At 45.3% G+C, this 20,956-nt stretch overlaps 1 protein-coding gene and 1 non-coding gene across 2 annotated transcripts in view; one reads left to right on the top strand and one right to left on the bottom strand.

Annotated features, from left to right (window-relative positions):
* Window positions 1-20,956, bottom strand: part of LOC126248027 (structural maintenance of chromosomes protein 4-like) — a 245,003-nt gene that overhangs the window by 126,600 nt on the left and 97,447 nt on the right. Inside the window, exon 8 of the mRNA XM_049948624.1 lies at window positions 3,837-4,058. Within this exon, the coding sequence (XP_049804581.1) occupies window positions 3,837-4,058 (222 nt within the window). The remainder of the gene's footprint in view (window positions 1-3,836; window positions 4,059-20,956) is intronic.
* Trnat-ugu (transfer RNA threonine (anticodon UGU)) lies at window positions 6,470-6,544 on the top strand. The gene has a single exon. It is a non-coding gene; the product is annotated as a tRNA-Thr (tRNA).

Below are 20,956 nucleotides of genomic sequence, written 5' to 3'. Positions count from 1 at the left end.
AGGGCAACACTCCAATAGATTGCCTCCTTCCAAATCCTGGGGTACTGTCCATCAAACCAAATCTGATTGAAACAAGATAGGAGCTGACCATTTGCTTCAGGGCACAGATGACGAAGCATCGAAGCATGGTATAATGGATCTCATCAGGTCCTGGAGCAGTGTATCTGGCTGCAGATAAAGCTGATTCCAGATCCTACATGGAGAATGGAAGGTTATAGACCTCTTCATTATGCGAGGAAAAAATTGAGCTGCCTCATCTCTGCAGTCCGACGGAATATCTGAACAGCAGGAGCTTGTCTGGATGAGTCAGTAACAGTTCAGCTAAAATGTGAGCCATCTCTTCTGGCATGTCCACCAAGACCCCATTATTTGGCAAGGCCATAAGGGGATGTAGACTACCCTTGCCTGAAATCTGTCTTATTGATTCCCAAACGTGCACAGCGGAAGTGGACCGATTAATGGAAGTCGTGAATTCCCTCCAGGAAGCCCTCTTCCGTTCTATGATCACCCGCCTTGCATGTGCTCTCGCAGACCTGAAGATTGTCTGTAGTTGGGCACCGTTTGAAGTTCCGAAGAGCTGTCCGTCTGGCCCCGATTGCCAATCGGCATTCCACCAAGGTACAGGCTGTCGTCCGAGGTGGTTACTAGACCTGGGGATGGACTCTGCAGCAGTCCTTTGGATCTCATGAGTGATATTGGCCACCACCTCTTGTGCACAATCCTTTCGTTCAAAAATAGCCTGTCGACTGTACTGTAACCAATTTGCCCTTTGTATCATCCACCTACGTGGTCTCCTGCTGGTCACTGTCCTAGGTGGCAGATGAATCCACACTTGGAAGTGGGCACTAGAATGTAAACCGAGCGAGGTGGCGCAGTGGTTAGCACACTGGACTCGCATTCGGGAGGACGACGGTTCAATCCCGTCTCCGGCCATCCTGATTTAGGTTTTCCGTGATTTCCCTAAATCGTTTCAGGCAAATGCTGAGATGGTTCCTTTGAAAGGGCACGGCCGATTTCCTTCCCAATCCTTCCCTAACCCGAGCTTGCGCTCCGTCTCTAATGACCTCGTTGTCGACGGGACGTTAAACACTAACCACCACCACCACCACTAGAATGTAAATCTGGAGCCACTTTCTAATGAACTGAATCTGCAATAGCTGAGGAACAAAATCTAAGATCAATAGCTGAAAAAGACACTGTAGCTGTGGAAAAGTTAGTCATCTGACCCGCGTTCACAAGGCAGATATCCTCAGAATGGATGAGTCACTCAATCATCCGACCCCTGGAGCAAGTAGTAGCCGAGCCCCACAGCACATTGTGGGCACTGAAGTCCCCCCCACAAGAAGGAATGGGAGTGCCCAGAAAAGGTCTGCCATTGCATCCACATCCAAAGCGTCATGGGGGCGCAGGTACAAAGAACACACTGTGATAGCAAATGGTGAGAGAACTTTCACAACAATTGCTTGGATGGTCGTGGTAAGAGGGACAGGAGAGGAGTGGTATCTGTCATCAAGAAAAATAGCCACTCCACCTTTAGCCCTGCCTACAGTAATATCGTCTTTCCTGTATATGTGGTAGCCCCATAATGTAGGTTTGTTTGTGACTTTAAAATGCTTTTCTTGTAAGCAGATGCAGAAAGGTTTATCCTGGACCAGCAGCTGCAATTCTTCCAAATGTGAGCGATATCCATCCAAATTCCACTGCAACACAGAAGTTCCTGTGGAAGCCATCGGTTAGCGATGGTGGTTCTTTCTTTTCTCCCTCTGAGGCAGTGATTTACCGGGGAGGTCAGGGGGAACACAAGCCAGTCCCGCGTTTTCTAGTTCCTCCGATTGGAAGTCTGAATCTTCCAGAGCAGTCGCCATCTGAAAGGGAGAGCGCTTGCCGAACCGAAAGCTTACCTACCGCTTTCTTGGACTTAAAACTACTTTTAGAAGGATGTTTTTCTTTACTGACCGGAGGAGGAGGCTGCCTGGGTTGCTGGTATGGCTTAGGTGGCTTCTGAAGTTGGGGAGTGGTATGTGGCTTATGTGGTAAGACTACAGCTGATGGCTTCCGAGCGACAGCAGTTGCAAGTCGAGCGTTTCCCCCATAGATACAGTGACAAGTGCATGTGCACGTACTTTAATCTGTGGTCTGAGTTTGTGTGAAGGCATCACGCTTAGCTATTGGTGTTTTAAGAGCTGATGCAAAACAAGTTGCAAAAACAGGTGGTTGCATGGCTTTGTAAGCCTTTTCAGCTTCACCATAGGGTATGCATCTCTGTACTTTCAACTCTTGAATTTTCTTTTCCTCGTTGTAAACCTCACATTTTCTGCCCCACACTGGGTGATCCCCAGAGCAGTTCACACAATTCGGAGGAAGTGTACAAGAAGTCCCCAACTCTTGAGTGGAGCCTCCACAATTGCCACACGTAGCTTTCCCCTTACATCCCATAGTGGTATGGCCAAATCTTTGACATTTATATCATTGCATGGGGTTAGGAACAAACGGGTGAACCTTAAGGTGGATATAGCTGGCAAGGATATGTTCCGGTAATTCCAGAGTACTAAATGTTAGAATAAACGTTGCTGATTTTTCCAATTTGCCATTGACTCTCCTCATATAATTCGGCACCTCCGTGAAGCCCACATTCTTCCACTCTTCACGCAACTCCACGGGGTCCATCTACATTATATCGGAGCAGGTAACCACGCCCTTACTATAGTTAAGGTTGTTACACGATTCAGCCTCAATTCGGTAGTCACTTAAGGCCTTACATCCCAGAAACTTAGATATTTGGGTGGAATTAGCAGTTTCAACCAAAAGCGTTCCATTACAGAGTCGTTTGACACTTTTCAGAGACCCAGCAATACCTTCCAATGCCTTGTTTATATAGAAAGAGAACATCTTCTCAAAGCTTCACCCATTTCGCTTGATTACAATGAAAGTGTTATGGCACACTAATTCCCTTACTATTACTTCGAGACTTCTTTTCGGAAGGACTGACCAAACGAGTTCTCTCTGAGGAGTGGGTGTGGGTGTTGCGTGGCATTACACCCATCCCATCAGGAGTAGTAGTTTCACGAGACAGTTCCATAAGGATCCCACGAGACGCTAGGGAGACAACTGTCGAACCAGGCAGGGCTGTGCATGCCTGATTCTACTGGGGTGCAGCAGGTGCCCCAGAGGCTGCTCACTAAAGACTGTTTCACCTCAACAGCCATTCACTTCCTCAGCATGTAGCACACCTCGAGGTTGAGGGTTTTTTTATAGAGGTGGGTACCTTCCTCGCAGTCCAGGCGGTGAAGCCAAGACCCCCATTTTCCGAAACACACAACATTCCACCGCTGCACCACATGGTGGTCTTTGAAGTATGACCAGAGCTTACAGTGACAGAGGAATGGTGGCACTTACCAGTCCCCAAGCTCAGTAACCCCGGGGTTGCCAAGCCCATACTCAGCAAACGAATGCTGAGCCCCTGAGGGGTCTAGAATATTTTACTCAGGAGAATATGTTCATTAAGCCATAAAGTACATGTCCTCAGGAAAGGTAATGGCTGTAATTTTTCCTTGCTTTCAATCATTCACAGTACTAACATAGAAATGTCATGTCAGCTAATGTTACAAGACCTGATCAATCAATTATCCACACCGGTACTTTTGCAAGAACTGGAAAGTGTGCCAGCTCTCTTCAGGAACCACATATTTGTCTGGCCTCCCCACAGATATCCTTCAAATAAGACTGCACGAAAGTACGAGTACTTGTAGCATGGAGGCACACAAGCTACCCTACCCTGGCAATGTCCCAGGTTCACTGAAAATTTGTTAGCAAATGTGAATCACTTTAAAACTCACCTGTGACTTCTTCTCGTCCACCACTTTCTGCAGCTCTGCAAGTTGTGTTTGCAACTCATTCTTTTGTTTACAAAAAACTTCTGTCTCCTCTTTTATTCCTGAAAGCACTTTCTTCAGTGCTGCATCCTTTTTCTCATAATCCTCCATGAGTTGCTTTTCTTGCTTTACTAAATTCTCCACATCACCCTTGTATCTACCAGGCTGATTTTCGTAACATAGTAACTGTTGAATAACAGGAAAATAATTTTTTTAATTATTTAATACGCTGCAAATTAATATCACATAAATTTAATAAGTTGTCAGAGCGTAACAGTTTAATTTTCTATTACTTAAGAATAAAGGAAGGGAAAAAAATTGTGCAACAAACATTGCACAAAGCATGTAGTATGATTTTACTACAAAATCTTATTCCTAATAAATAAAATAAAGGGTATTCCATGTCCAACGGTCTAACCAATGGGACACCCTAGTCGCACGACATTTTCATTACCTCACCTTCATGCACTACCACCACATATCTTGTTGAAATTTCATGTGAACATTCGCACAAGTCCCTGATGAACGTTGGTGCAGTTTAACATTCATCAAAGCAGTACTGGCCAAGATACAGTCATTTATTAAGACTCCAGAGTGAGCAGGAATTTCTGGCAACTTCGAGCCAGGCCATATTTTGTTGAAAGGAATGAAATGTGGCCATCTTGTACAACTATATGCATTCTCTTAAGAATGATAGTGAACAGAATTTTATAAGCGATATTCAGCCATAAAATTTTAGGCAAAATCGCCTTGGGGAAAAAATCCTATGTTCTAGTAGTTTTCCAAACTGTACTCGTACGAAAGACCATGATTCTAACCGCAAAAAATTTGATGATCCAACGTGATCTAACAATGCTAGATAATTCCAATCAAAGTTTGGCACAAAAGTTACAACATCAAGGAAATATATACTTCCGATTCCTATATCTGCTGACACCATGCTTCACACAGAATTGGGCAGTAGCACAAGGATATCCTGTGGGACACCACCTTGACAAAACACTGTCCGCACATGTGGAGAAGCTTGCGTATCTGCATGAAGCTGAGGACTATGCTACAGGTAGAGAACCTATTGCTGGAAAGGCCTTAGCTGACTGATCAGACAGAGTGTCCCACAACGTCCCATCTCTCCTATCCACTCCTAGTCCTTATCCAATTCCTTTTCCCAACCCAACGTGTGATGCGATCTATGCCAAGGGGACGTGTGGCACATCGTAAGATGTGTCACAAATGGAACCTCAGGGATATGGGACGACCACACTGAGTAAGTAGCCTTACACCGCACGGGGTATTCGTCATGCGGACCGTATAGATCGACAAATCTCATAGGACCAAGGTGGACATGACTAAAGAAAGTAAATTAAAACAAATTGAGACCTCAGACACCCAAACATCGGGGTCACGATCGATGGAAGGCATTCCCACTACTGAATCAGGGACTAGACCTGAGACAGAAAAGGGAACTGTAACCAAGAAGTTTGACCAGATCAAGATTAAAGCCTTGTCTGGATCCCAGAGGAGTAAACTCCTCAGGGAACAGAGACAAAAAGAAGGGAAAGAATAGCTTCCCAAAGTCAAGCAGAGGGAATTAAAGAGGCTTGAGCCTAAAGACACCCAAGAAAAAACTGTCTCAGGTTGAAAGGGATACACAGTAGTCTTGCGCATAATAGTTCGCGACTGGGAATGTTCAGTTTAGTTCACGGTTCCATCGCGTACTAGGTCGCTCTTTTAGTTAGTTAGCTCCCATCTCGATTTCTAGAAAGACAGTTCGCTCGCTTTGCTACCGCTACTGCACACACTCTTATTCATTATGCTAGTCTTTTAAATAGTGACCAGTGTTGCCAATGCCTGTATTATTAGTTTTATGTCGAGTAATTAGACTTCGAAAGAGCAAATAAACCAGTTACTTACACAAATGGGTAAAATGGGGTAGTCAACTACTTTACTTTACATACAGTGCACTCTTAGTATTTTAATTTTAAAATATATTTATTTATTAGTTCATTGTAGGAATATTTATTACAGAATATGCTAAATGCGTTTTTTTTTGTGAGAAAAAATACACTTTCATAAATAATCAACTTTTTTAAAGTTTTGGAAATAACCAACAAAAAATATTTCTGCTTTAGGTACAGGCTTAAGTATTATATGGCACAAACAATAATAACTATGAAATGATAATTAAATGAACACCCTAGCTGCAAGCAGGCATTGATACACTTCATTGGGGACATGTTGAAAATGTGTGCCCTGATCGGGACTCGAACCCGGGATCTCCTGCTTACATGGCAGATACTCTATCCATCTGAGCCAGCAAAGCTGCATGGTCATCCACGGTAACTGTTCTTTTGGGAACAGATACTACCGTCATATATAGTTAAAAATATGGGTTCCTGGCCTTTGACCTTCTTGTGCGAACGCACACGCTATGCCCGAACTCGTGCAGGACTTGGTAGATTAATCTGCCACGAGTAATGAGTATGATGGGCAAACATCTATTAGGCGCACTACGAATGTAGTGTTGTGTACATGTTGGGAATGTGGATCTCACGGGGAGCGTGCAAGGGATAAGTCCCTGCAGACGCACTATCCTCTGTGCCCGCGGTGGCTCAGATGGATAGAGCATCTGCCATGTAAGCAGGAGATCCCGGGTTCGAGTCCCGGTCGGGGCACACATTTTCAACATGTCCCCAATGAAGTGTATCAACGCCTGCTTGCAGCTAGGGTGTTCATTTAATTATCATTTCATTTCTAGCAAAGCTGCATGGTCATCCACGGTAACTGTTCTTTCGGGAACAGATACTACCGTCATATATAGTTAATAATAACTATCATTAACAGAAGAAACACTAACACTTATAATTTGTTATCAAACAATTAGACACAAAAAAAATAACTGATCCCTGAGTGAGATCGTATTCTAAAGCATACTTTTTGTGCTTTGCATTATCATTCTTTAAATAATCGGTCTTCTAATTTTCAAGTGAAATATTACAACAATTTACATATTATTATGTAAAAGCATTAATTTGGAAACTTTGTTCTTTGATAACAGTGTTCTTCGTTCATTAAGGATTCATCCCGTCGCCAAAAAATGCGTTCGCAGGGCACTGATGTCGCTACTATGCAAAATCTCTAACACATATGCACATACATGAGGATATAACTGACGACACTCGTGCCACCACTCAAGCGGATCTTTTTTTTTTCCAATCTAAATAATCTTCATTGAGGTATTTATCGAGTTCGCGAATACCAGCAGCAAGTTGGTTATCCGGTCTAGTGATTTTTCTTATTTCTTGGTCATACTCGTCCCATATAGAGTCTCTTATTTTCATTACTGTTGCTACTAGAACAAGACGTCAAAGGGTTGCTAGCAGCAGGATCAGCCACATAATTTTTTTAAAGCCTACTGCGGGCTCTCGCTCCGTCTTGCTATTGTCCGTCGGTCTTCGGAAAAGAGCGAACGAACTAAGTAGCGAGGTTATCTGTAAACTAGTTTACGTAGTTCGCCTGTGGGAGTGCTCTTCCGAATTAGTTCATTCACGAACTACACAAGACTAATACACAGACCCCCCACAACGTCTGAGAAAGGCAGCAAGAGGATAAGGGAGGAATCAGACTCCCTGGATAAGCACGCCCAGAAAAAGCCAAGGCAAGAAATAGGAAGAATAGACCTATAGTACTGTAGTCTCAGTTTTTAAGATGGCAGTTATCCAGGAAGGCTATCCACTGGTAGCCATCACCTTGCAGCAGGAGGTGACTTTCGCAGATGGCTGGTCCTCTCTGAAAAGATTGGGGGACCCAGGAACAAAGTAGGGTCTATCTAGATTGTGGTGCCCTCATTTTTGTCTGTGAGGTGGTGTACACAGTGGAATGGCTTGAGGATAAGGTGCCCATGATATCCCCGTGGGAGGAAGCGAAGCTGCTGGTCAAGACGGCAGCGGACTGAAGATCCTTAAGAATGTCTCCTCTAAGACTGAAAAAATAGGGGTCCAGAACCCAAAAGTCTCGATAGAGGACTGGAGAGTAATCAACCAGAGGGCTGTACCAGAAGGACAAACCCTGGTAGTGGATGTCGGCGAGAGCGATGCGAGAGCAAGACCTGAAATTGTTTTTAGGTTTCTTGCAGGTCGCCGTCAGGGTTACCTAAGACCTCAAAGGCAATGATGGCAGCAAGACAGAGACTGGAGGTGCTGCAGATTAATCTGCAGCACAGTAAATGGGCCTCTGCTGCCCTGAGCCACTGCGTGGGGAGGCAGGAAGTGGACATGGCCCTGATACAAGAACCCTACTTATACAAAGGGGGCGTACCTAGCCTCGGTGGCATTGGAGGTAAGCTGATTTATACTAGAAATCTAAGAAACTCCAGAGCATGCACTTATGTAAGAAATGGAATTTCTTTCATGCCAATGATGGATTTCTGCTCCAGGGACCTACTGACCATCAGAATGCAGCAATGTGAGGAAGGTATCATGAAGGAAATTGTTTTGGCCTCAGCATATCTTCCTTGTGAAGACAGCTCTCCTCCTCCTTTGGAGGTGAGGAGATTGATAGAAGCTAGCTTGCCATTGGCAAGATGACCAACTGTTTGTTGGATGTGATGCCAATGCCCACAACCTACTGTGGGGCAGCAAGGACACAAACAGTAGGTGATTAACTTCTTGAATTTCCCTTAGCTAACAACTTTGATGTCCTGAATAGGGGGGAAATGAACCTACATTCACGAATAGCAGAAGGGAAGAAGTAATTGACATAACCTTCGGTTCCATGATGATGGGCAGCTATGTCAAACAACAGCACATGGCATTAGAGCCATCCTCTTTGGACCACATGTACATTAAATTCAAGGTTGAAATAGGAATCAGACAGCCCATGACCTACAGGAATCCCAGGAAAACAGACAGAGAGGCATATAGAAGGGACCTTGACTTAAGCTTATCAGAAATTAAAAGCTCGATAAGGAATCCAGTAGAGTTTGAGGAAGTAGCAGAGGCTGTTACCTCTGCCATAGTGATGTCACATCCGGACAACTCCACAATCACAAGAAGTGCATAAATAGGAGTGTGCCTTGGTGGAACAACAAATTGGAAACACAAAGAAAACAGGTACAAAGGCTGTTTAATCTTGCGAAATGTAAAGGACAATGGGCAAAATATCGTGAGACCCTTGTCAACTACAACCATGCAATTAGACAAGCAAAGGAGGAATCCTGTAGGCATTCTGTGAGGAAGTACAGAGCATGGCTGCTCAAGCCAGAATTCACAGAATCGTCACTTTAGTACCAACCAATTCACAGGGTATGTTGAGGAAGGAGGATGGTGAATATACAAAGACAGCACATGACACACTGGAACTGCTCCTCAAAAGTCACTTTCCTCAATATGCTATGCCGGAAAACACAGACCAGAATGTGATCCTGGAGAGACAATGGTTCTCAGGCACTCCAAGGAGGAGGAGGAGGAGGAGATTTAGTGTTTATCGTCCCGTCGACAACGAGGTCATTAGAGACGGAGTGCAAGCTCGGGTTAGGGAAGGATGGGGAAGGAAATCGGCCGTGCCCTTTCAAAGGATCCATCCCGGCATTTGCCTGAAGCGATTTAGGGAAATCACGGAAAACCTAAATCAGGCGCTCCAAGAGAGGACTGGGAATCACCCAAGGAGTGCGTGGACTTCAATAAAATCCAATGAGTGGTGGGAACATTCCAACCGTTCAAGTCACCTGGCCCAGATGGAATCTTTCCAGCACTCCTGCAACAGGCAGGAGAGAATCTTGTAATAGTTCTATGCAGGTTATTCAGGGTTAGCCTAGCAGTAAGAATCATTCCCAATGCTTGGAGGGCAGTGAAGGTTGTCTTCAGGTAGAATTGATCATACCAAGGCCATGGATATGAGACCAATAAGTCTTTCCTCCTCCATTCTCAAAACATTGGAAAAACTGGATAATGTATATGTTGGGGAGAGGAGGCTAATTAGGGCCCCCCCCCTACATTCAAACTGACACACACATCAACTAGGTAAATCACGTGAAGCAGCTCTCCAACTCAATGGGATGGTGGAGAGAGCATTTCACTTCCAAGTAACAGCCCTCTGCATCTTCCTGAACATCAACGGGGCCTTCAGTAACAAGACCTTCAATTCCATGGTAAGGGCAGCAGAGGTTAGTTGGTTTAAAGCCAGGAGAAAGGACCAAACTATGAGGTTATTGGTACCTTGTTCCTAACAAAACAATGCCACAAGTGTGAGAATAAAACAGACGAAACATATAACACAAAGTGGAAAGAAAGGAAAAGCCACAAGAACAAAGGGAAGGCAACAGACACTAAAAGGAACAAAAGAGGACAAGAAAACAACAGACGCTAGAAACAGAAGATAGCAAAACATGAAAGCAGATTACAGTGGCTGGCCAACCACGAGAATAAAACCTCCACCCTAAAACCACCAGGGTAGAGTACACAGAGGGTCGAAAGGACATGCGCTAAAACTTACATAGAAGTATAAAACCAACTCTCACGGATAAAACGTAAAACTAAAGCTGCTGTGGAGGCACTGTCGCCCAAAACCGAAGGCAGGGTGCTGGGAAAGTTAAATGCCTGCCGGAGAGTGGCTGAAAGTGGGCAGTCCAGCAAGAGGTGGACGACTGTCATTTGGGAGCCACAGCAACACTGAGGTGGATCCTCGCGACGGAGTAGGTAATCATGCATTAGCCACAAATGGCCAATGCAGAGCCGGCAGAGGACAACTGATTCCCTGCGAGAGGCCTGCATGGAAGACTTCCACACATTCATAGTCTCCTTAATGACATGCAGTGTGTTGTGCATACTGTTACGCCATTCCGTCTCCCAAAGCTGGAAAACCCTGCGGTGTAAGACAGAATGCAGGTCAGCTTTGGAGATGCCTATCTCCAGAAGCAGTTTCCGCATCACCCTGTTTGGCCAGCCTGTCGGCAAGTTCATTGCCAGGGACTCCGATGTGTCCTGGGTCCACACAAACACCACGGAATGGCAGGACTGTTCCAGGGCATAGATGGCCTCCTGATTGGATGCTACCAGAGGGTGGCGAGGGTAGCACTGGTCGATAGCTTGTAGGCTGCTCAATGAGTAGCACAAAGGAGAAATGACTCCCCAGGGCATGAGTGGATGTACTCAAGAGCACAAGATATGGCCACCAGCTCTGCAGTGAAAACACTGCAGCCAACTGGCAAGGATTGCTGCTCAATGTCCTCCATGAACATATGCAAAGCCTATGTGACCATCAGCCATTGAGCCATTGGTGTAAACCGCTTCAGAGCCCCAGAACATGTAAAGAATCTAGAGGAAGTGAGAGCGGCGGGGTTAAAAGAGTCCTTAGGGCCATTCAAAAGGTCCAGACGAAGCTGTGGTCTAGGTGTACACCATGGAGGGGTACGTGAATGGACAGGTGGTAAATGGAAGGACTCCAGTTTGGAGAGAAGGGACCGCACGCGAACCACAATCGTTAGCCCCAATATGGGACGCCAATGCGGGAGATGGACTGCCACAGGCGGGAAAAGGAGATGGTAATTCGGATGCTCAGGGGAACTATGAATTTGTGCTGCTTAACTGGCAAGCAGTTGCGCACGTCTGATCTGTAGTGAAGGGACACACGCTTCCACCAGTACGCTGGTCACCAGACTTGTCATAAAAGCACGAGTCGCTAATCGAACCCCACTGTGGTGCACAGGGTCGAGTAAATGCAATACTGAAGGCATTGCCAAACCATAAACCACAGTCCCGTAGTCAATTCGGGATTGGACAAGGGCTCTGTAGAGCTGCAGCAGTGTACAGCGATCTGCACCCAAATTGGTGTTGGTCAGGCAATGGAGGGCATTGAGGTGCTGACAGCACTTCTGCTTAAGCTGGCGAAGATGAGGGAGCCACGCCAATAGAGCATCGAAAACCAGCCCTAGGAATTGATATGTCTCCACTACAGTGAGTGAATCGTCACTAAGGTAAAGTGTGGGTTCCGGGTGAATGGTACGATGTCGACAGAAGTGCATGAGACACGACTTTGCCGCTGAAAACTGGAAGCCGTGGGCTAGAGCCCATGACTGCGCATTGTGGACGGCTCCCTGGAGGCACTGCTCAGCAACTACAGTACTGGAGCAGCAGTACAAAATGCAGAAGTCATCTGCATACAGAGAAGGTGAGACAGAGGGCAGGGCCCGACAGCTGCTGCTAGACTGTTAATGGCCACTAAAAATAGAGACACACACACACTGTACTGAGCTCTCTCCTGGATACGGATGGAACTATGGGAGTCACCAACTCGGAAACGGAAAATACCGAGCGACAGGAAGTTTTGGATAAACATCTGGAGTGGTCCCCAGAGACCCCACTCAAACAATGTGGCAAGGATATGATGTCGCCAAGTCGTGTCGTATGCTTTATGTAAGTCAAAAATGACGGCAATCAGGTGTTTCCATCTGGGAAAGGCTGTTCGGATGGCAGACTCAATGGCCACAGGATTATCAGTGGTAGAGCGACCCTGGTGGAAGCCACCCTGACGGAGCCAGCAAGCCACGTGACTCCAGCACCCAACCCAACCACCGACATACCATACGTTCCAGCAGCTTACAAAGGACGTTGGTGAGGCTGATGGGCCAAGAGCTATCCACATCAAGCGGGTTTTTACCAGGTTTGAGCACCAAAATGATTGTGTACTCCCGCCGAAGATGACGAGGAGATGTCGCCTGTAGTCAAAAGAGAGATGTTTCATCATCTAACTGTGAATCCGATCTGGTCCAGGAGCTGTGTCGGGGAAACGTGCCAGGGTCCTGAGGAGCTCCCACTCTGAAAATTGGGCATTAAAGGATTCACTGTGGGGTTTAGTGAATGAGAAGACTTTCTCTTCCAGCAGGCATTTGAGAGTGCGAATGGCTGGGGGACGGGGTGTAATTCTCTGATGCAGAGGCTTGAGCAAAGTGATCAGCAATCGCATTTGCGTCAGTAGATAACACGCCACTTATGGTAACACTGGGAACATCTGTTGGGGGTCTGGTACCCGAAAAAATGTTTGATCTTTGCAGAGACTTGGGAAGGTGACATATGGCATCCAATGGTCAAGACTTATCTACTCCAACATTCCAGTTTCAGTCTTTTGATAAGCTGGCAGACATGGGCACGTAGCCATTTAAAGGCTATGAGGTACTCCAGGGAAGGGTGCCGCTTATCCCACTGTAGATCTTGCCCACCCTCCTTAATTTCTTCAGCGACTACCGGCAACCACAAAGGACTGCCTTGCTCCGGAGGCACCCTAAAGAGCGAGGGATCACGTTTTCTTCTGTAGAAACAGTTTTTGTTGTCACCTGCTCAACCATCATGTCAATGTTACCAGTCTGCCTTGTTTAAAGCCCATCTGGGCAGACGTCCATGGGCCTGACACCGGGACAGTGACAGGAAGATGGGGAAGTGGTCACTACCACACAGGTCATCATGTGCTCTCCAGTGGATAGATGGGAGAAGTCCTGGGCTGCACATTGATAAATCAATGGTTGAGTAACTACCGTGTGGCAGACCCAGTATTTACGAGGCAGAGGTCAAACTGAGACAGTACAGTTTCAACATCTCTGCCTCGACCAGTAAGCACAGTGCCACGCCACAAGGGGGTTATGGGTGTTAAAATCTCCCAAAAGGAAGAAAGGTTTAGGGAGTTGATCAATCAGTGCAGCTAATACATCCAGGGGTACTGCACCTTCTGGAGGAACATATACATTGCAGACAGTTATTTCCTGTGTCATCCTTATTCTGACAGCCACAGCTTTAAGAGGGGATTGAAGGGGCACAGTGTCACTACACACCGAGTTTAGGACATAAATGCAAACTCCACCCGACACTCCATTACAGTCGCTACGGGTCCTGTAACATCCCTTATAGATGCGGAGGGCAGGGGTCTGCACTGCCTGAAACCAGGTTTCCTGGAGGGCAACGCAGATAGCAGGTGTGAAGCTTAACAGTTGCCGTAGCTCAGCCACATGGTGGAAAAAACTGCCACAGTTCTACTGAGAATGACATCATGAAACTGGGAAGGCATGGAAAATTCAGTGAGATAGTTTACGTGTCATCTTTTCCACTAGTAGGAACCTAGGAAGGGAGTGACCTAAGGGACCCCTTTCTAGCAAGAGCAGCTGAAGAAAGCTTACGCTTCTCCGGCTTAGAAGTGGGGACAGACATCTCCCATCACCAACAAGGGGGCAGGTGTATTCTTCCGACAGAGGTTACTGGGGCTGGCGGAACTGGTGCATCCAGAACTGTTGTAGCAGCAGCGTTAAGACGAAGTCATACGTACAGGATGCAGGTGTTCAAATTTTCCCTTAGCTTCAGTGTAAATCAGTCAGTTCTGGGTCTTTTACTCAATGATTTCCCTTTCTTTCTGGAGAATCCTGCAGTCTGGTGAGCAAGGCGAATAGTGCTCTTTGCAGTTGCCACAGCTGGGAGGCGGGGCACATGGAGTACTCGGATGTAATGGGCATGCGCCATCTAGACATGTGACACTGGAAGTACAGCGGGAAGACATTTGGCCAAACTTCCAGCACTTAAGGCACCGCACCAGGGGAGGGATATAGGGCTTTACATCACAGTGGTAAACCATCACCTTGACCTTCTCGGGCAATGTATCACCCTCGAAGGCCAATATGAAGGTACTGGTGGCAACCTGATTATCCCTCGGACCCCGGTGAAAAGTAAAGTGCCCTCCGCCACACATCGTTGGGTGGCTTGCGGAGTATGAATGTAGATGTAGATGTAGAACACGCCGGACGAAATGTACACCTCGCCGCTTGAAATTGGTGTGCAGCTCATCATCAGACTGCAAAAGGAGGTCACTGTGAAATATGATACCCTGGACCATATTTAAGCTCTTATGGGGCATGATGGCTACAGAAACATCCTTCAGCTTGTCACAAGTGAGTAATGCTTGTGACTGGGCAGAGGATGCTGTTTTGATCAAGACTGACACAGATCTCATTTTTGGACCACCCCTCAGCAAGAGGTGATGGACTACACTTCATTTTGTGTCATTCGCCCTGATGCCACCCCCTCTGACCAAGTGTCCTCCACACGGGCACCAGCCAACCGCAACAAAGGCCACCTGGCAGGATGGCCATTGCCGGAGTCCTGATGCCCCAGGGGGATGGGTATCTTAACGTTCTGACCACCAGCATGTTTTCTCTTAATAGAGACTGACAAACTGTAATCCCCAAGTCTGGAGTCCTGGCTTCATGAGCCCTCTTGTTAGAATAGGTGTTGGTACCTACCAGTGGCCCACCCATTCTGCTGAAAGGACGAGTAGTAAATTTCTAGGGTTCCATCTCTGTCCCGCAAGCAGCTAGGGAAATCAAATTCCACCTAGACAGAGGCCCCTGTGCCTAGGTAAGCCGTAGACAACTGAGGGATGGCCAGTTCCCAGAGGTTGATCGCTAACGACTATTCCACCTCAACAGCCATGCATTTTATTGGAGCACAGCACTCCTTGACATTAAGAGTTTTTTTATAAAGGTTTTTACCATCCTTGCAATCCAAGTAGGCAGGCCCACAGGGTCGCCAAGCCTGTGCCTAGAAAACAAATGCTGATTCCTGAGGGCACCAAGTACGGTACTTTATTCAATGTACTACATATACAATAATGGTTCTAAATTAACAAAGCTAGGATAGTATTTCTACAACTGTTTGATTTTGCAAAGTGGTAAGAAATTCAGCTTGAGGAGTAATGGAAAGAAACAGGGCTGGATTTGGAGATAGAAAATCCTAACATGTTCTTGGCATCGTCCAGCTACTTATTCAGAAGTAACAGGAATTAATGCCTGTCACAAAGTTTCCCGAAACCAGACAGCATAGTCTGAAAAAACATAGTCAGCATCATAAACTGAAAACTGCCAGTCTCTCTTCATTTTAGTAAGTTTCACTGTTCCAGTTTCAGTTAGCATTGGCAGCATAAGAAGAAAAGAAACAAGGCAGCTTCACACTCTGCATAGCAGGCAGTAATAGCTACATATGTAGTGTGTGGCTGCCAGCCTCATAGTGGACAAGGTCCAACATATATCTTCTTTCCAAGAATGGAAACATTTAAGACTCTCCTCTCACAGTTATAAACAATTTTTATATGCTAGCTACATTTCAAATGGAGTAATGTATGGCATAATATGCATCGAACATGATATGACCAGCAACTACATTTCACATTGCAAACTTTCCAAAACACATGTGGTGTTGCACTTTACACTGAAGTGCCACAGTAACTATGGGCAATAACTAAAAGAAAACCAGTTCGTTATCAAGGTGTGAGGTGTGGCTATAAGGTGCAGAAATATATATTTCTTACCTAATAGTTTCCTCAAAATTGACTGAGAAATACAGGATAGTGGAGTGTGTGTGTGTGTGTGTGTGTGTGTGTGTGTGTGTGTGTGTGTGAATCACGAAACCAATTTTTTATTTTTATGCAAAACTTATAATTTTTACTCAGACACTAACTATAGGGACAGACATAGCTTTGCTTCATTGACATTATTCAATTTTATTTTTTTTTAGGCAAATCAGCTCGCATAAGGTCATAATCTGACAGCTTCTTTATACTTTTGACAAAATTAGTATCTCTGGCAAAAAATATCAGGGATAATGATTTGTGGGTGATGGTGCTAAACAGCAATGTCATCATCCACCCTTATATGAATGATATACAGATAAGGGTGGTGAAAAACATTAAATCAGAAAACCAAGTTGTATTCTCACACAAGAATTAAGACAACACCGATATGGGGAGCATCAGAAAAGCCGTGAATGAAAGTCGGACAAAACACAGCAACATAACTAATAGCAAAATAACTCGATAAAACCAAGGCTAAAATATCAGTAGAGACATGGTTAAAAGGGGACAGGCGACTGCAGCTGAATGACTACTAAGAAATAATGGGTGACAGTCACTCAGTGACAAATCAAAACCTCACGCCCAGGATTTTGGGAAGAGTTATGCAAATCACAAATAACTTAAAATTCTAAAAATCACATTCATCTCATTACCAGTTAAAATAGGGGACAGGTCCTGTGGGGAACCCACATCAGCCCTCATGTCACGATACAAAAAACACACAATTAAAATATAAGAACAAAAATAATCAACTTTTGACAATATAATGCAACTGAAGACAGAAAATCATCTGACAAGTGACAGCATGGGAACACACACACAAAGAAGGTTAAAATTATGCAAGCCTTCAGAGCCAGTGGCGGCTCCTTGTGGCACAAGAGAGAGGGGTGAAGGAAAAGGACTGTGGAGGTTTAGGAAATGGGGCCGAGTTCGGAAAAGAAAACGTGTTAGAGAGACAGCTGTGTCCCACATCCATAACAAACTTGTGAATCGTTGTGATTTAAGAGGAAGCCATGGGTCAATGGGCAATGTCCCACTCTAAGCCCTGTTAAGGACTGCTACTGCTACTGCTGCTGCTACTACTACTACTACTACTACTACTATACAGTCTTTTTGGTCACAAATGAGGTGACAGCCTGCTGTGGGACTGAACAGTGAACTGGTAGTGGACTGGAGCAAGCCCCCTTGGCGGCCTCATCAACGAGTTCATTTCCCCAGCCCTGGAACCTAGCAAAAAATTCTCTCTGTCCTGCCTCTGCACGAGAAAGAGCGTCCTGCACTTCTTGTACCATCCAACCTGTGACTATTGCATTTAAGTCTGTTTGAACCATCTGACTAACTTTTTTAAAGGTGTGGTAGCCATTACATTGCCATCAAAAGTGGGGCCCAGACATTTCTCCTTGTTCTTAAACGTGAGAACAGTATCCTCCAGTTTTAGAACAAGTAAATTAAAGAGAGCGGCAGCGATCGAGAACAACACGAAAAGTTTTCTACAAAGAAAACTCTGAACCCTCTGTTAAGATCATACCTCCAACTGCCTGAACTTCAAATGCAATTGCCGAGTATCTGTTGCAAGCTTGGAGGAGGCACAGATGATGGAAAAGTTGTCCACGAACAAGGAACACAGTACAGGAGACCCATACTGTGGACGTAATACTGTTGATCGGAATGGCGACTGCCATGATACTTAACACTCCTTTGAGGGACATTGTTCTGCTGCTGAAAATAGACAGGGCATTCCCATACTTGCATCTACAATATTTATCAGATAGGAAAGACTGCATGTAAGTGGGTACACATTCAGAGAACACCCAATGCAACAAAATATGCCTATACGTAGTATCGTAGGCCTTTTCCAAATTAAGATGACACTGATAACCTGTTGCTTTTGGAGGAAACTGAGTAGGGTCAGGTTATCAAGTGTGGAGTAATACCTTCTGAACCCGCAGTGGGAGCAACTTGGTAGGGACCTTCAAGAACCCACTAGGTTCCAGCTGATCTTACACTCCAGGATCTTTCCTAAGCAGCTTGGGGGACTAATGCTGTAACTACCAGGATCAGTCCAATACTTCCCCATCTTTAAAATTGGGGATTAAAATATATTCTTTCCATGAAATGGGGAGTCTCCAGTCATCCAAATTTCATTAAAGAGCTGGAGGAGGACTTCCTCCAGAGTGTTTGGATGTGGTGTATATTCTTAGGTTGTGACCGGGGTAGTATCACGCACTACTTGCAATGCACAATCCAACTTCCACAGAGAAGGGCTGGTTGTATTCCTCAGTTTGTGGGACAGAAACAGAAACCAACACTCTCCTGTGGCTCCAGATAGTGGCAAGAAGCTGGATCTTTGCTACAATTGCCCGTAATCGTCTTATATGCTTGAGCCATTGTCTGAGTAACATCTCTGATGTTATGAGACACCCTTGCTCTTTTACAGCTGCTATTGGCAGCCCTGAGTTCTGCCTTGAGATCCTCCTGACATTTCTGAAATAACCTCAGAAAAAAACAGGCCTCTTCAAAGAAGTGTATGAGGCAAGGAAGAGTTGTGTAAGCTAACACTGTAGGTGACCTCCAATAAAATATTGGTTCTACTACATTCATTATTGTCAGATATTACCACTGTGGTATGTCTTATTTTACAGGTACTTTGTGATTTTTCTTTTGAGAAATACATGAGAACATAACATACAAACCGCCAGTGACTGCCACTAGTTTCTTCTTGTTATCGTCCAAATTTTCTAATACATAAATACTTTCAGATGTCGAAATGTACTAGAATAAATAAAATGCTTATAAAACACTGCACTGTACCATGTACTTGCAGCGAGACCATTGTAATCCCTGAAATCCATCGCCCATGCCCTTTAAGCCTGTTGAGGAGCAACGCATTCCTGGGTCTGTGGATAAACCACGAAAATCCGCCATACTACACCACCCACAGACAAACCCAGCCTGAAGACAGATCAGTGAGACCAGATCCGATGGGCAGGGCCTGCACATTAGTTGGAAATGATGTGCTTCAGATCGGCAAACCTGATCCATTAGAGATACCTACAGTAAGGACCTTCGGTTTTGGCCCGTCATGGAAATCCACTTGTGTGGCCAACTATTCATGCGTTACTGACAGCATGTTAATGAAATGTGACTCCAGTGATCAATCCATGCAACAGATAACTTGCACAAATACTCTGAGAATCAATACTAGAAGATAGGTAGCAACTCACCATAAAGATGATCGCTGAGCCACAGACAGGAATGTAGAAAAGGCAATTACACACTCAGAACTAAATTTTTGGCCACAGAAAATGAGAACACATGCACATTCACACAATCACTCAGACACAACCCACAGACAGCTGACTGCTGTCTCCAGTCACTATGTCTACAATCTCTGAGAATCAGATCCAAACAAACCAAGCCTCACATTTCCCTGCCTCTCATTGGCAGCTGCTACGCTAGGGCAAGAAGTGGTGACAGCACTCACTACAAGCTGAGGGCAGTGGTAGGAAGGGAAGAAGCAGTAAGAATAAGAGTATGGAAGCGGCGCATGTACTCAGCTGCGCCCAAACAGCGACAATGCATAACAACTCAGTATACGAACTATTTCATCTACTGAGACAAAAATGAGATTTTCCAATGTTTTTCAAATTCCCCTGATACGTTTGGGGTTCCCTGATTTCCAGAACATGTGGCAATCCTGAAACTATTATGTCCTTATTAGTCAGACAAGCCAGGATGTGCCCGGAATAATTTTTGACCCAAATGTTGTGACGCTTTGTCCGCTCACTTTCTCTTCGAGGATGCTGAGGAAAGGGGACGCTGAGAGGCACTCTGCTTTTGGGGGGCGACTTCCCATTGCTTTCTGCGAAAATCTTGCTCATCTCTTCTGTTGTAGCTGCCTGGATTGCTATGCCTTTACTCTGTGCTTTGGCGCACACAGCTGCAACTACAGGTGCTGGTGGTTACTAATGGTGCAGGGGATGTCTTCCACATCAAAGCAGCCACTATGAGAACAGGTTTCTGCATGAAGAAAGCACATCAGGTGACAAATGCGGTGTTTTGTCACCTTACATTCTTTTTTTGCTTCTGCTTGTCAGTTATTTCCTGAATTTTGCATTCCTCAATAAAAAACGGGGCGGCCTCGGCTCCAGACTAGGTGGCTCCCAGAGCAAATAATGAATATTGTTGGAGAAGGGCAATCGGTCACAGAGTCATGTGCTATCTTTCCACAAGCCACACAGGTCACTTAACCTCCACAACTCAGCATTGTAGGGCCAAATCACTGGCAAGATAGGGAAAATAAATTTGGACCAGAGAACAGAGTTCCAGCGTACAAAGAAACACTGCAGAGGAAAGGAAATACAGTACTAACCTGGCTGTATCAGATGTTTAAAAGGATCACCATTCATTTCTTGGCACTTTTGGGCCCTGGTCAGCAAGTTGCTGAAGGCAGATTGATGCTGGACTGATGCAATTGCTGAAATCTCATCCAAAATGTTCTCGGAAGACTAAGAGTGTTGTTGTGATACACCTTACACATAAGAGCTCCCCACACAAAGTAATTGCACACTGACAGATCAGATGACCTGGGTGGCCAGCTATAGAACTCTGTCAGGCATGAAGCTTGTGTTAATGTACTCCAAGGTGTGGCCCACTGTATGAGCAGTTGATCCACCCTGTTGGAAGTAACTGCTGGCCTTTACCTC

Source organism: Schistocerca nitens, chromosome 3 (genome assembly GCF_023898315.1).
Source record: "Schistocerca nitens isolate TAMUIC-IGC-003100 chromosome 3, iqSchNite1.1, whole genome shotgun sequence".
Lineage (NCBI taxonomy): Eukaryota > Metazoa > Arthropoda > Insecta > Orthoptera > Acrididae > Schistocerca > Schistocerca nitens.
The sequence above is the reverse complement of the archived record's forward strand: the minus strand, read 5'-3'. Positions and strand labels throughout refer to the sequence as shown.